The 15774-nt window shown below is 48.0% G+C and overlaps 1 protein-coding gene across 1 annotated transcript; it reads right to left on the reverse strand.

Annotated features, from left to right (window-relative positions):
- Positions 1-10480: 10480 nt before the first annotated feature.
- LOC120842622 (histone-lysine N-methyltransferase PRDM9-like) lies at positions 10481-14930 on the reverse strand. The gene is made up of 6 exons (XM_042293726.1): positions 14924-14930; positions 14338-14439; positions 14124-14200; positions 13137-13325; positions 12351-12594; positions 10481-11202 (listed from the first exon to the last, which is right to left on the reverse strand). The coding sequence occupies exons 1-6, from the start codon at positions 14928-14930 to the stop codon at positions 10553-10555; spliced, it is 1269 nt and encodes a 422-aa protein (XP_042149660.1). The 3' UTR covers positions 10481-10552.
- Positions 14931-15774: the final 844 nt, after the last annotated feature.

Genomic DNA, 15774 nt, shown 5'->3' on the forward strand with positions numbered 1-15774 from the left:
TCATGTCACGTCAAGCGCAAACATAGAACGTTAGTTTTCTTGCCTGCATTTCCTGAGTCGCAAGGAACGTGCTCCGATGGCTGACAAATCTCTCACAATGTATCTGTTAATTTTTTTTTCAACAAGTTAAATTAATAATTTTGAGCTCCTGTTATATCCACATTTTGGTGCATTCATTACTCGTCTAAAGTGTCTGGTATGTGCTCAATAAAGTTGTGTAATGTCCGATGCATTATAAATAGCGATATCTTCTCCAGTAATTATACAGTTGCATTACAACACAAGCCCTACAAACACCGATTTCTCTCCGGCATTAAAATTAGACACCGAAAAACACCGATTAAAGGGCAGCTCCGCCGTCAATTTGAGCGTTTTTATCAAAACATATTTTCGGAAAGGGTACTAAAAGTTTAGCCTATAGCAGCGGTTAAATCATTAAAAAACTGTTTACATAATTTATAATCGTTAAAATACGCTGAAACCGATACCGAAACTAACTTGCCACTCGACTGGTCCGCCATTTTGACGTGACGTCACATATGGTATAAACACTCGCACGTGTGCAGTTTGAGCCTGGCCAGCCTGGCAGAAGGTGACTGTTTTGTGTTCGTGCCGCAGATAAAAATGGACTCTTTAGGCTCGTCCGAATCGAGCAAATATGAGGATATGCTGTTAGATGTTGAGGAGGATGACGATAACCCGTTCTCGTACGATCCGCCGGCATCGCCTCCGAGAAAACCACCAGCGGCGGCTGCATTCGTGATCCGCCGCCATGTGGACCCAGATGCCGCTTCCGAAGCGGAATGGTAAGGCAGCTTTTGTTGCTAGCACGCCAATAAAAACTGATCGAAGTTATGCCTTTTAATTGGAGGCACTTTTTGTTATATCTTGGGGTCTGACAATAGACGGTTTTAGTAGACTGTGTTTTCAAGCGACGCTTCCACACACAACACCAATTTCCTCCAGTCGCCATTACGCGCTCTTACATAACTGTATAAACCGACAACATAAGCAAAAAGCAGACAGTCGCTAGCACCAACTAGATACAAAGCAAGCACCCTGACCAACATGTGACGTCACGGCAACGTCAGCGCCATCATGGCAGCCTCCGTGTGCCGCTCTTGCTCAGTGTTGGCAGTAGGGCTGCAGCAAGTGATTTGGGTGTGTACATGTAAATTTCAAAATTCATTTTCTTCTAAAAAAATGAATATTTCTCCGAGATATTTTGTACACATGCTCAGGAAGGGCATACAAATACATGGTGGAAATTTTATAGAAATCGGTGACCATCAAAATTACGGCGGAGATGCCCTTTAAAAGAGTAAAAAGAAACAACAAATAACTTCCTAATTTGAAGAAAAATAAATGCCGAAAAACTTAATTCATAAGACGACTAAGAGACTCTACTGTCATCTGCAATTAATAAGCTGATTTGGTGCAACAAACCCAGTCACTTGGAGATCTGCAGCACTTCAAACAAATATTTCATTGAACCTCTCATAAAGAATGCACAGCCTGGTCTCCGAAAGCTTTCTTTGATTGACTGGTAATGTTTTATTTTTCTTTCTCACAAACTAGTTTATGTATAATATCATATGTTTTCCTGGTGTTTCTACCGTGATGCTCCAAATGAGCAACATAGTGGGTTTTTTTTTGTTTTTTTTAATGCAAGAGCATTAGCTATTCCATAAAGCGGAGCCGGCGGCGTCTGTAACTGTGAAAAAAAACGCGAAAGAAATTTCCATTCTCTCATTGGCTGAGCAAAACAGCTCCTAGATAGCCATTGGCGGCTGTTTCACTAGAGCGCACGCTCAGCCACAGGCTGCAACTTTGGCAGTAGCGAAACGTGGCCGTCCACGCCAGTGGACCTCACAAACGAAGAGAGCGCAAGAATGACATTCACGCTTTCGCATTCACAACTCATAAGAAGTGCTGAGGTGTCCTTGGAACTTTTCTTGGCAAGTCGCACTTTGGCGGTAACATTATTAAGTAGGCTTCTGAACTCTTTTTTTTTTTAAGTGCTCTATCCTCAAGATTGGCTTTACATCTATTCCAGAACGTGTCTTGTTCATGACTCAACTTCATCATTAGGGCGATAAACCACACATTTTTACGTTTTCTCTGCCTTGACCGAATTCGTTTCGCACACTTGTTATATAAAATGCCAAATCGTTCAACCGTTTTTATAAGCAGTACAGCACTGCTTATAAAACTTAAATGACTGCAGCACTTTGGTGTCATTAAATCACAGTGATTTAATGGCACCAAAATATAGCAGTCATATTAATTAATTAATTTATCCATCTTTTTTATACAAAATTACAGCATAATGATTAACCTGCTTCTCGTCTAGGGCACCACCAAGCACAATAAGAGGTACAAAATAGTTGTCTGCCAATTTTTGTTTAATCACCCCTCAGAAAAGTTGAGTTCATCGAGTCTAACAACTATGTGATCAATGCATGTGCTTGTAATTTGAGTTCCCAAACTCTCTTCCCACAGAAAATTCCCTATGACGCTTTCTATTCCAAAGCCCGACAACATATTCAGATACTCTGCAACACAGTATTTAGATACATTAATTACATCGATGTTGATATCTTCAGTCAGAACGAGATGACTGTTAATGTTAAATACATTCAGAAAACATTCCAATTCGCCGTAGAATAAAAGAAGATTTGAGATCGGTGGCCTATAAGCACAAGTCACAAATGATGCGGTATGTTTGAGAATTGTAACAACCAACCTCAGCATATACAGGAGGGGGCAACCTGCTCGAAAGCTGCCTCTCCAAGCACGTTGTAACCCCCCGCACTGTCACGCTGAGGCCTTGTCTGTTACAATTTTCAAACATACTGCATTTTGAACTAACCTAAGTATTCCACCTCCCCTCCGATTTTCTTTGCATAAGGAAAATGCGTGAAAACCATCAAAAGAAGACAAGTTGCCTGCCGCTATGTCAATGTCTGTTTTGTTAGTATTAAAACATACCGGCTATCGAGTCCCCAAAAAAAGCATCATTATACTGGTCCCAATGCTGGGGGAAAACTCATTCCATTAACGTGCAGTAAGTTTAGGGTACTGTATGTTTTCAAAGGCGTCAATTGGCGGCCACTGCAGTTTTGCTTTAATCTTAAACGAATTAAGATATTTATGTTGGAGTTCTTAGAAGGTGCGTTCCTCGGGCCATAGGCTGTTTAATTACCAGGTGAAATAAAGCGTAGCGGTATTATTGCGGGGTTGTAAACACAGATCCCAGAAGGGTTAATCGTTAAGCCGGGGACATAAAACGACAGTCAAACAGATTTGAACGCAAGTCACCACGAGGTCCGTACATCGAATGCCCTATCCCTTTTTCTGAATTCGCAGACGCGCTGGTTTCGGCGACTCTGCTACGCTCAGCCATTTGTAGGAGAACATCGTACTTCTCCTTGATGTTGGTCATCCTCGGTTTCATGTAGACCGGCGAGATGGTCCATTCTACCTCCGAGAAGTATACTCGGCTGAGAATGAAGCGCGGCAAGTATTCCCAAGACATTTTCTCAGCGAGGCAGCTGACTCCCGGTCCCAGAGCGGGATGCCCAAGTGACACTCACCCGACTCACCTATGACCATCTGCTTTCCCGCACTGTGCGCCACTTCTTTTTTTCCATTAGCCAAACAATAACTTTTTACAAACGTCTTTCGCCTTTGAGTGCGGGAAAATTTTTGGATAAATATTTAGCGTTGCGTAGCGTGACACGTCTCGAACCTTTTCTCCTAAATCAGTTTCAAATCGCAGCGGCAACTTTAGGCGTGCATCGCAAACTGGCGGTTGCGTTCTTCATTCGTTCCATTCGTTCGCCGCGGGAAGTTGCGAGGACTGTTCAAGAGCAAGTAAAAGAAGGTGCCATTGATGGCGCTACAAGCCACACATAACCAGAGCCGTGTATGCACATAATGGTGTATTGTTCCAGCTTGTTCTAAAACTTAACCAAAAGCAGTTTTACGTTGGTTAAACTCGGATTACGTGTGTTACGAATAGTGCTCATTGATACGGGTATTAAATAGAAAGATAGCAGCAGTGAACCTCTATGTTGGTTCCATAGAGCATTCTATTTAGCGCTCTCTGGGCGGCACCATTTTGTTCGACAGCAGCGCCCTCTTTATACATCCGGGAAATTCAGCGGGTTCGTCGGGGTAAAACGAGAGAGAGGGCACGCGCCCGACTCCGCTAGCAGACGGCAAAAAGGGAGGTTGCCATTTTCCATGGGCTGTATCGGCGGATTGTACGGAACATCGAACTCTCGCTCGTGGCTGCCGTTGTGAAGTGGTTCGCGTTCTTAGAATAGTTATGGCTACTCCAAAATCAGCCTAGAGCTAGCAGTTGAGTCAGCGGGCAATACTACCCTCAACTACTGCGTGTATTGCAGCAGGAGAGCACGTTTTTATTTATTATTTCAGACATCCACTCATGGTCGGTAAAGGCCTACACCAGTACGAACTCTGTATACTAAAAAAGGTACAGCCACCGGATTCACTTTTCGCCCGAGAGACCGGCCAGTCTGACACAGTTTTTCCTATTGTTTTTATTAATAATAATAATAATAATACTTTATTCGCATTGATAGGATAGGGTATCCCAGGCATGCTGGGGGTGCAAAAAGGCATAGCTGCCCATGCCGGGGAGGCTTGCAACCCAACCTGGGGACCCAGGAACTGCGCACACATGCGCAAGGTTATAGAGTTCAAGTTGAAGGCTAGTGCAGGCGCTGGGCAGCCTTCACCAGGGACAAGATATTGTCGTCTTCAGGGGGGAAAAGTCGTGTGAGGTCCGGCGGTAACTGTTGCCACAAAGCAGCAGCACGTGGTAGCCATGAAGACTTGTGACGCTCAGTCCGCGTATGCAGCGGCTGCAGGCGGCCAGTGCGGTGACAGAGGCGGGGCGCATCAATACGCAGCTGATGGCCAGGGCTGAGAAGTCTGCAAAGGAGGCGCACGGAAGCGCCATGCATCCGGGAGGCAAGCGGTTGCCAGGACGCATGGTGAAGAAGAACAGCAGTCCTAATCTGACGATAGGGCAGGCGGCGGGCTCTAGGTGTGCTGCGGCTATAAAATATGTATGCTGCACGTCGCTGGACACTGGCGAGGCACGACCGTAGGCGTACCGAATGGGGGAACCAGATTATTGAACAGTACTCGAGTATGGGGAGAACGAGGGCTGTGTAGAGGCTACGGAATGCGTTTGGAGGCATGTTGAGCGTGGTGCGGGTAATGAAGCCCAGCATACGGCGAGACTTGGTGAGAGTGCGTTGGACGTGAGGAGAGAATGACAGGCGCTCATCAAACTCTACACCCAGGATGACACTTGAGGAGACCCTGCGGATCTCCACTTGGCCAACAGTGAGCCGTGGGGGTGGTTGTCGAGGGCGACACAACCCAGTTACAGTCATAATGGTTGATTTTTGAGTGTTGATGGGCAGCTGGTGCTGCTGCGTCCACTGGTAGCACTGGTCGAGATCAGACTGGAGGGATGCATAGTCGGAAGGATTGCGGATTGGCTGCAAGAGTGAGATGTCATCTGCGTAGAGTATGGGGGTGCAGTGTAAAGAATCAGTGATGCTGTCTATGAACATGGTGAAGAGTGTGGGCCCAAGCACACTCCCCTGGGGTACACCAGCACGCAGATAACAGCGCAATTGGACCCTGTTAGTCTTTTTATCTAGCATAGTATTTAACAATAACTGGCATACCAAAATCTGCGCATCTGCGCTTGAAATTCCCAAAATGACGCGATTTCAAACAGAGTTTGTACGCCAGTCGGATGCTAGCCACTCGGCGGAGCAGACGACATGCGGGCGAGAGGGGAAGGGCATTAGGTTCATAACCTAATTGAATTTGCACTCAAACGTGAATTTCGCCATATCTTTTGCAATCTGCACCGGCAATATCAAACGTTTCACAATCAAATAATACGAAGTACCCAAAGTGTGAAAAGGCAGTCTGCTTCTCAATTCCTCGCCTTTTTTTATTTATTCGTGACGTCAAAAAAATATTAAATTTAGAAACTTTGTAAACGACATTTTGTAATATTTAAGAACGGCATTCGTAGAACATGTTGTTTAACGCAATTGCCAACGCACTATGGCCGTTCTTTCTGAAATATCGAAAATCGAAGCCCGTGGTTATGTCGGCTCCTGGCTTTTTATCCTCCCTCGACAAACTTGGTGGCGCCGCAGCGCTTGTCACATGTAGCACTGAGGATCATTGGCGATTCGGGGAATCGAACAAAGTTCTCTTGTTCAGGTTCCTAGTGGCCTATCAGACTTCGAAAAGGAAATCGTCAAACGGTCAAAATATCTGGATTTGGTGTTTCTGTACCGTAGTTTCGGTTGTGACTGCGCCGGGGCAGCATTTCACGCAGAACCGACGCGACATGGACCCTCGCGTAGCTCACAAAAGTCCACTGCGCGTTTTCTTCGGCCTCGCACCGTTTCAAAGAATTCGCTGAAAGGGTTCTCAAAGAACTTCAAACTGGAAAGCGAAGCGTCGTCTGCTCACAGAGATAGGCGGTACACGGAGGCAAGCAGTCGATTGCGGGAGGCGGGGGAACACGACACTTCGGGCCGGGACGGAGGCGCGAGAGAAACTCGAGTTGCAGGACGACTCAATCTTTGAGGTCACTGCACAGGCGCGGATCGCGCGGGAACTTCAAATTCAGCTTTTGGAAACATTTCTCTACTTCACAAATACTGCGTTCAGAAGTTTCGAAGTTTGCGGATAATTTCCACGCATCGTTGTCAATCGTTTCAGATAATAAGATAATAATAATAATATAATTTTGACCTGTCCGTGCCCCTTTAATACCTCCGACGAAATCAAGTGCAATTGTTCAGATTTTGATGGGCTAGTTTTGAGGCTGGCTTCACGCAGGTTAAGTCACATCAGAAGTTAAACATTTAGACGTTTTACTTAGTACCATGGTTTTTCTACGACCTATTGATTTGTTCACCATCGAAGTTTTTCCTTCACCATTTGGATAGGAAGACTGGAGGGGCAGCGAGGCCGTTCTTCCATCTTCCCGTGGACACGCCGTGCGCTTTCTTCTCTGCGCCGGTCGCGGATGGCGGGCTTCGGGTTCATTGTGTGGCGACAATGATAGCCCGGATTCCCTGTTTATGGCTCCTAGCCATGGAAGGCTGTGAGACGGCCCTGGCAAGGCATTCTTAGGCAACTCACTGTACAGTGCGTCAAATACTTTGATAGTACAAGGCGCGTAGCCTTTATCCTTAACGTCGTGTTTTGTATCAGTGCTACACAATTTATGTTATAATGAAGCTAGCATGTTTAGAGAAACGACTTTTGGTTGGCAACTCTGTCGCTGCCGATGTGACGTACTGCAAAGAAATATTTCTTTAAGATAGAAGTTTTCTACTTAAATATTCCTACGTAGAAACTGAACCCGAGTTAAATACTCACTGGAACAAATACTTTGACCTTTAAAAGGACCTTGCTGTCTGTTTACAATGTCACCTGACCAATGTAACTGCGCTCTTAATTTCGTTCGCCCTAAAGGAAGGCCTGTGTTTCCTTCGCCAGCTCGTTTCAAGGCAGTTTTTGAGATGAAGAAATGCTATAAAATGAAGAGCTACGCTTGCGATGAACTACGCACATGGGACGCGTATCTCTCCAGCAAGATGGAGCTCCACAGAACGGGTTCCTTGGTGCACACCTTGCGTCGTCCGCGGAAGGTCCGGATCGGCTGACGAACTTCGCTGTGTGAAGATGGGGTGTATTTGCGTCGAAGGCCAAGTTGCTTCTCTTGACAACGCCTATACCAACTCTGTAGGCGTGGGTTACTTTTATATAAACGATTGAATACTTTTGCAACGAATAAAGATAGATAACCGAAAGAAACCTGCACAGATTACTCTCTAGTGGGAGGGGGGAAGGACGTGCTCGGATGTCAGCTCGGGAGTTGGCTGGCTCGTAGGATTAAATCCCGATTACGGGGGTATTGTATCCCGGAGTCCCTTGACAGGGTTCGTTTACGGACCCTGAGCTCTGGAGCTCCAGCAGCAACTAAAACCCGTTCATTCGTTCGTAATACGTTTCCCACTTGCTGCGTTCCCATTAAATATGACTGGATGGCCCGCCCTCTTCTAGTGGACCGGCGATTCCCCGACGCGTCATGAGACGGGCGTTTCCCAGTGGCCGAGAAGCCGCAAACAATCGCCCCACTTTCCCACCGTGGGGGAATTGCTTAAAGGGAAGCTACGGAGCTTCTTGGAAAAAATGAGTTAGAAGTGAATTCTAGTGTATTTTTACCCCCTAACCCGAATACCCAAACCATTTTCTGCCTAAGTATTGTTAAACGCGAGAAAAACGCAAAAGACAGTCGCTCTCCGTGACGTCATCGACGGCTCTTTTGGCTGCCCAAGGCTAGGGAGGCGGGGCTTCAGTCCTATTTTGAAATTGCTCGAATGGCTCTCCGGCGCGTCGCATTGAAATACAATTTTAATATCTGTTAATCTAAAGGCCAAATGAACGCAATTCAAGCGTTTTTTCTCAAATGTAGAAGTGCCCCATCTTCCCTTTAAGTTTCCCGCGTGAGACCCCACGACCTACGCAGTGGGGAAATATTGCTTTGGAGCAGCCACTGACGCTTTTGGAGCAGATGCCGACATCTGTTAGCACATCACTGGAGAATGAAAAACTAATTGAGTCTCTTAATGAGTTTATTTATGATAGTAATCAAGGGTTTGTGTTTGGCACTCGAGCATGTTACTTATTACTGTTTCTAGAAAAATAATATATAGAGCATTAAAGGAACACATTCTTAAATAAGGCTCTAGTCAGAGGTTTCATTTACAGTGGGTATTAAAAATGGCTGAAAAGTGTATCGTAGCGTAGTGGAATGAATCCTCTCTCCCCTCTTCATTTTACACTCGGTAGTTTGTTTAGCCTGTAAATATGATTTTTTTAATGCCAGCAAGAACCAGCATATCCGCTAACACGTCTACCAATAAAGATGCGTCCCGTAAGTTTAATGAAGCGACCAAACTCAAGCATATAATAATATAGATTACAAAAGCAGCCAACCAACAATACTATAAAGGGCTACACTTGCGCTTTAAAGGCAACACTGTTTTTTAGCGTCGTAGGAACCAGAGTCAGGTCAAAGTTCACCGCTCTCTCGATCGACAGCTGCACGGAAACTAACGTGACTCCCGTATTTATTCAAATATATATAGACTCGTGTTCCCTTCTCTCCTTATCTGTTTCTTTTTAATTGGAGATGAACTTACAATGAGGACAAAGAAGTTCGCCCCGTAATCATCCTGACCATAATGTGCCTGCCTATCGAGCTAAGCCAGGCGCTTCCTCGTGTCAGCCGCTGCTCCTAGCACTCCGGTGCAAAGCGGTGAAGCTCCACGCGTGCACGCAAGTGAGAGACGCAAGTACCCACTGTATAATCAAGCGACCTTAGCAGGAGTGCAAGACCCTGGTTCCCTTTCATGTAGTACGCAAAAAATTTCTCGGGGACTCTTAGTTCCTGACATCGAAGACATCGTCTGAGACTTTAGTCGATGTCGGCGATCAACCAGCCAGCGCATCAATCGGCCAGAGCGCCCAGAGCGCTTGATGCCCAGCATCAGCGTCTCTGGCCGGTTGATTCGCAGCATCCAAGGGCGAATTCCTGGCATTCGTCATCTTCTTGTACGTGTTCTTTAATCGTCTAAACCAATCAATGTCGCATGATTTGCGCTTTCAGCATGCGTGACTGTGGTTATAGGTGTTCGAGTCTTCGGCTTTATTATGATATAAGACTGAACAAACTATACTGTGAGTAGAGACGGTGTGAAGTTCGTATTTGTACAATATTTCTTTCCTTCTACTTCTGTGATTCATTAGGGTGTCGGCGCAAGTGTGGCGCAATTCTTAACAAAAATGGCATTCTGGCGCAAGATGTGGCAGACATCTCTTCATGGAGCAATTTCGCCCAAATGACGCAGCATTTCCGTCACTGCATGTCTCATGGCCAAACGTCAGGCGGGTTTGGACGCGAACAAACTCTTCCTTATAACACGTGAAGCGAGTCAGACAGCCCACCACGGTGTGGACAGCGTCGACGATCATTCCGCCAGACGTGGTCTAACGTTGCCCATCCAACCACCGTACTCTCTGATAAGTCTCCCTGTCAGCAACGCACGTTCCGGTTTTCTCGGCTGAAAACGCGCGTTTTAAACCTCGCGTCGCAAAGTATACGCCCGTCTCTCGAAGTCGCCCACCACCGCGGGAACTGTTCGTCAACGCTTTCGTATACCAGCCAAGTCCCTCTCTTGTCTAACGGCCCACCGCGAAGCCTTCGTCGACCCTTACACCCACGGTTGGGCAAAGTGGCCCTTTTAGACGACACGCTCGTGGGGAACAGTAAGCCGATGCCAATTCTTTGTACAATATATTTATTAAAAAGCAAAAGAAAAACTCGCCGGTGTCACCCTTGTCTTCGGGTTTCCCCAGTGTCGTTAGGACCCGGTGCCCTTCCCCCCTCCCCCATCACTGAGTCCATCTACCGCTCCTGGTCGTCGCAGGAGTGCTGCCTCCTCATGTGGCTTCTGAGTTCACCTGGGGACCGGAACCCTTTGCCGCAGTCCCCGCACTTGTGGGAATACTCTTTCGAGTGCGCCCGGATCACGTGCCTCTTCACGTTGCTTAAATCAGAGGTCCTGTAGGAGCACAGGTGGCAGGCATAGGGCTTCTCGCCGGAGTGGGTTCGCCTGTGCTTTGCGAGGTCACCTCTCGTAACGAATCCTCTCGCACACTCTGGGCAGACGTGGGGCCGCTCTCCGCTGTGCGTCCTCTCGTGCGTCCTCAAGTCTGCCAGCCGGGCGAACTTCTGCCCGCACTCGGGGCACTCATGAGGCCGCTCGCCCGTGTGCACCCTCTGGTGCGTGGTCAAGCTGTACTGCAGAGTGAAAGCCTTGCCGCAGGTGCCGCACACGAAGGGCCTCTCTCCCGTGTGGGTGCGCTCGTGCCTGACTACGTAGCATTTATTATCGCTGGAGTAGGGACAGTGACCGCATCGGTGCCTGCCCCCTCTCCTCCCGTGCATCCTCTTCCGGTGTCCCTGGAGGTGCTCGAGGGAAGCGAAGACGCTGTCGCAGTCCCCGCACGCGAAGGTCTGCACTGGCCCCTCGAGGGACGGTGCCTCTTCTTGGTCTGCACATGGACGAGCAAGGCAAGGGGGGCAGAGAGTTAAGGGGAGACACTACGGATAAATCCCGAGATACCCCTCCCCTGAAAGGTAACCCGCCCCCCCCCCCCCCCCCCCCCCCTTTTTTTCGGGTGGATTTGTTATTTTCTTTTAAAGGGGGGGGTTCAACGATTTTAAGATTACAAAAGTATGCATCTCGTAATTTTTACGTTGTTTATCATGTCCCGGAGGTCACAGAAAACACCTCCTTCATTAAAAAATGTCCCTATTCCGCTGCATGATCACAAAGCAAAAGTCAAGCTTTTCCCCCCACCTGCAGCAACGAGTGGCAGCCTAAGGAACTACGGCGAAAAGATTACGTGACCTCGCTCGGCTCTAAGCTGCAGCATAACGCGCGCTAATGTCAGCAGAGAGAGAGGGAAATGAAGCGTCCTCCGAGAGAGCCCAGGGGAAGCTACACTGCACGCCGAATTACGTCACAAGGAGGGGGACCAGGTGAGACCGAAGACTGGGAGTGAGTTGAGGGGTGCCCAAAATTGGAAATACTGACTTTTTCTTATTTTTTTTTTTTTTACATAACAACTATTGACACGCAGTCGAAATTGGTTTTCTGTCCTTTACTTTAGGATTGTCAGAGGGCAACTTCCACAAGTGTTTGACCGAAGTCCGGAAATCGCTGCACCCCCCCTCCCCTTTAAAACACCGAAAGATAGCCCACGCTTACTAATCGTAGCGTTCGGATCAATGATGCCCTTGGCGTAAATGCGCCCGGTTAGCTAGGGCGGGATATAAAAGCGAACATTTCTGACTGGGAAGTACAGTCATCTCTGTTTCATTGCCCCCTCGCCGGGATAACATGTCTGATAGACACATTATCTAAAAATAGCATTTGTGTTTTCAACTTTTATGGACTGCACACCGACAGGTAGACCACTCCTCATTTTCATACAATTTTTTATCTATTCTAGGAGGACTATATCTCAGGAAAGTACCGTACCTTCAAATCCCAATTAAAAAAAAAAAAAAAAAAAACTTTTTTTTTATTTTTATGCATTGTGATTCCACAACAAATAGTGCACTCCTGACAATTTGTATTGCAATGACAAACTTCGAAACTCAGCTTAGCTTTGCATCCGCGATGTCCCCCACTCACGCTTCTTCTGGGCTCCGTCCTTGGCTTCGACGAGTCCTAGCTCGGCACCAAACTCGTCCCCGTACCAGACGAGCAGCTCGGTCCCCGGCGCTATCTTGGCCCTTGTCTGGTAATAGACGCCTCCCCTGTGCTGGAAGGCCACGAGGTTCTGGCTGTTCTCGCTCGGGGCGCAGTTGACGTAGCGCATCCAGTTGGACTCCGACAGGGGCCGGGCGTCCACCAGGTAGCCGCCCCGGCCACGCACCTGGATCCGGGCAAGTGCACGCGGTGACGCACCACTTTTACACCCGCCTGAAGCATTTCAAGGAGATTGTTTTGGCTACTAAATCAGATCATTATTGCCTGTATCGATACTTTTACTTAGGGATACATTTCTTGAACTTCGAGTTCTTATGCTATAACTGAGGTACTGACGAGAACAAAGAAACCTACTTGTAACTTCCGTAATTTTGGATGCGCTCATCTGGGAATGGGTATCTCTGAATTGGCGACTTTGTGTGCTATCTGTGCGAGTGCAACCTGAAGGTGATGCGTGCTGCTTGTACCTTGTTGCTAGTAAAAAAGTATTTTTAGGATACCGCACCGCCAGAGCACAAAGTATTTGCGTCTTTTCTAGCGCTCTAAACTTGTTCCTGTAACACCCTTAGGATGTTATCCTTGAGACCAGCTACACCCATAAGTGTGTATGGTATTCCATAGTGTGTACCCCGACAATTCCATCCTCCCTTTCAGGTTCAGACCCTTCGAGTTCACGCATGCTCACGCAGCCCACAGGGAGCACTGCACCTTCCAGGTGTATCCGTTGCCCCCGCCGGAGCCGGTGAAGCGCACGCCTTCGTAGGGCCCGTACCACAGCCTGGCCGGGAGGGGCCTGAGGGTGAAGACCCCCTTCCCGGCCCCCTTGATGCAGGACCGGGCCAGCGTCAGACCCTCGGGCAGGGTCTTGTTCGCGCGCTGGGGGTCCCCCGGGGGAACCTGAATTAATCAGAGGGGACGGATATGACGTTGCAAGTAATATATAAAGAAAGCTTATGTACTGCAAGGACTTTGTCAGCCAGGATGACAAAAACGAACGTGTATTTGTTTGTACTATTACTTATTTTCGAACGGGGCGACAAAACTTCGGTTTCAGTTGTGATTTTGTAAATCTAACAGAAAATATGTACTAAAACTAAATCTGTAAGCATTTCGGGCTGTGATTGCAAACCCGTGATATGTATAGGACGCTCGAGGATCGGATACTTCCTGACACATCCAGGTACGCTAAAACTAGGAGACCTGCAGGCGGGAATACCACTTTTAGTATGGTTCACTTCAATGACACTGACAGAATATTATGGTAGCAGATAATTAGACTTTTTTATGGTTTCCATCGAAGGTTTTCTGGATATCCTCCAAGTTAATCACTAAAGTAGAGACGCTCGATTCTTGAAGTGTATTTTCTCCAATATACACTCTGGATAACGACTTAATAGTAGTACACCAGAGTTCGCAGATTCTTATCATTGGATGTCCAGTCTGGTGCTGGAGCAATCGAAGCCCGCGTGTATACTTTCCCGGGTAGCACGCGGAATTCGAGGGAGGTTACGCACGGACACAGGTAACGCCCGGACCCGAAAGCGAAAACTCGATTACGCAGTGAAGTCACTCTTGTCCCAACACGTATTGCTTCCTCCATCTCTTCGCAGCTTCCCCGCGCTCCTGCCATTTCAAAAGCTAACGATGCCTCCTCGACGCCCGCCAGATAACGAGAAAGTCGTAGAAATTCCTCACCGGAGTGTCCTTGACGAACTCGAGGGGTCCGTGGACGGGACAGTCGCCGTGCCGGTCTTCGCCGCACTCCAGGCAGTCTGCACAACGGACAACAGTGAACAACCCACTTCTGTAGCCCCATTATATTGAATTAAGTTTTCAAGTTAGCATGCGGTGTCACTGAGGGAAGGGAGAAGGTCTCTTGTCCGAGTACTTCGGACTTCTGGACACTCACAGAAGAACTCGTCCTCGGAGGGAACTTCGCACTCGGCGTAGTTGACGGACTTGCGGCTCCGCTTAGGGTACCGCGTCTGGCTCGAGGTGCCCTCTCCGGGATCTGCGCACGTCACCGGACGAAGAAAAGTCACGTCCTACCAAATGAACCGTTCATCCGATGCCCTGATTCCTTAGGTCCAGCGGCGTTACTACGGTCAGCGGCACACAGGGCGGTCTGCCACCCCCTTAAATTCCTGAATTCCGATATGACGCGTGCCCGAAACAAGCTTGTACATCGAATATTTCATGCACGCCGCAGAAGCTATGGATTCTGGGTTTATATGCCTGCCTCTCCCCGTTTTGATCTGGATGAGCATCGGTCCTGCGTGCGGTCGTGTACCACTAAGGCCCGATGCGCGCGTCAAAGATCCCGAGCTAGCAATGCTATTGCACTGGCTAAATTTGTCACCTTCAGTGGACATACGAGTCGCACATTGGGACGACTAACTTCACGCTGCCTAAAAGTACAAACAGAGCTATTCCCTGACGTTCAGCTTGTTATCCTTTGTCAGTTTGGTTTCGCCAAGCTTTGTAATGGTACTAACTTAACATTAAGGGAAATTGGCACTTCCCGTCATTGACGAAGAAGCGATGACAATAACGGTGACGATATTCATAGTGAATACTCCCGCGTCAAGCACTTAACGGGTCCCCGTACTGTATTCCTCCTGCTGATTTTCCTGCGCAGCGGAAAGCGGCTTCACGCCGGACCTCGGAGCCAGGCGGGAACTTCCTCGCTGCAGGGGCGTCGCTGCTCCCGCCACGGCGCTCTGAAAGGGCGGAGCACGTGACGTCGGACATGACGTCGACTGACGTCATAGTCGTGGATTTTGCTCCATCAGTCGCGGCTGTGCACTGTACGTATGACCGATCAGTAAATGCATGCAGCGAAGCGATATTGGATGCTTTACCACGCCCTGTTACTTCAGCATTTAGAAGTATGAGGTTGAAAAGTGTAGCCTCACTGTTTTTGTGAAAACGTTTTTAGATTGGAGATTGGATAATTGAAACTTAAGCAGGTGTACAGGCCAGCTGGTGAAATACTGACACGGTAACCCATGAGCGGGGGAAAACCGGGACGGACAACACAAAGCTGGAGCTTTGTTTTGTCCCTCCTGTTTTTTCCTCCGGTCCTGTGGCACCGTGGTCGTGAGTTAATTGTTGAAATAAAAGCTTTGTCTAGGAGGCGCAACAGCCGCCGCTCGGTTAAAAGGTTTCAGCCACAATCGTCCACCCATTCACCCAACTGACTGATGCAGAGAAGGTGTGCCAAATCGGGCACAAAACTACGTGACACGGAGCCGCTTCGGCCGAACGCTAAGGCAGCACTTCCGTCCGATACACCTGCCCTGCGTTGGCCTCCATTCGGTGACGTCATGATACCAACCTTGGGGGG

This window comes from Ixodes scapularis, unplaced genomic scaffold (assembly GCF_016920785.2).
Source record: "Ixodes scapularis isolate PalLabHiFi unplaced genomic scaffold, ASM1692078v2 PGA_scaffold4__175_contigs__length_147842914, whole genome shotgun sequence".
In the NCBI taxonomy this organism is placed as follows: domain Eukaryota; kingdom Metazoa; phylum Arthropoda; class Arachnida; order Ixodida; family Ixodidae; genus Ixodes; species Ixodes scapularis.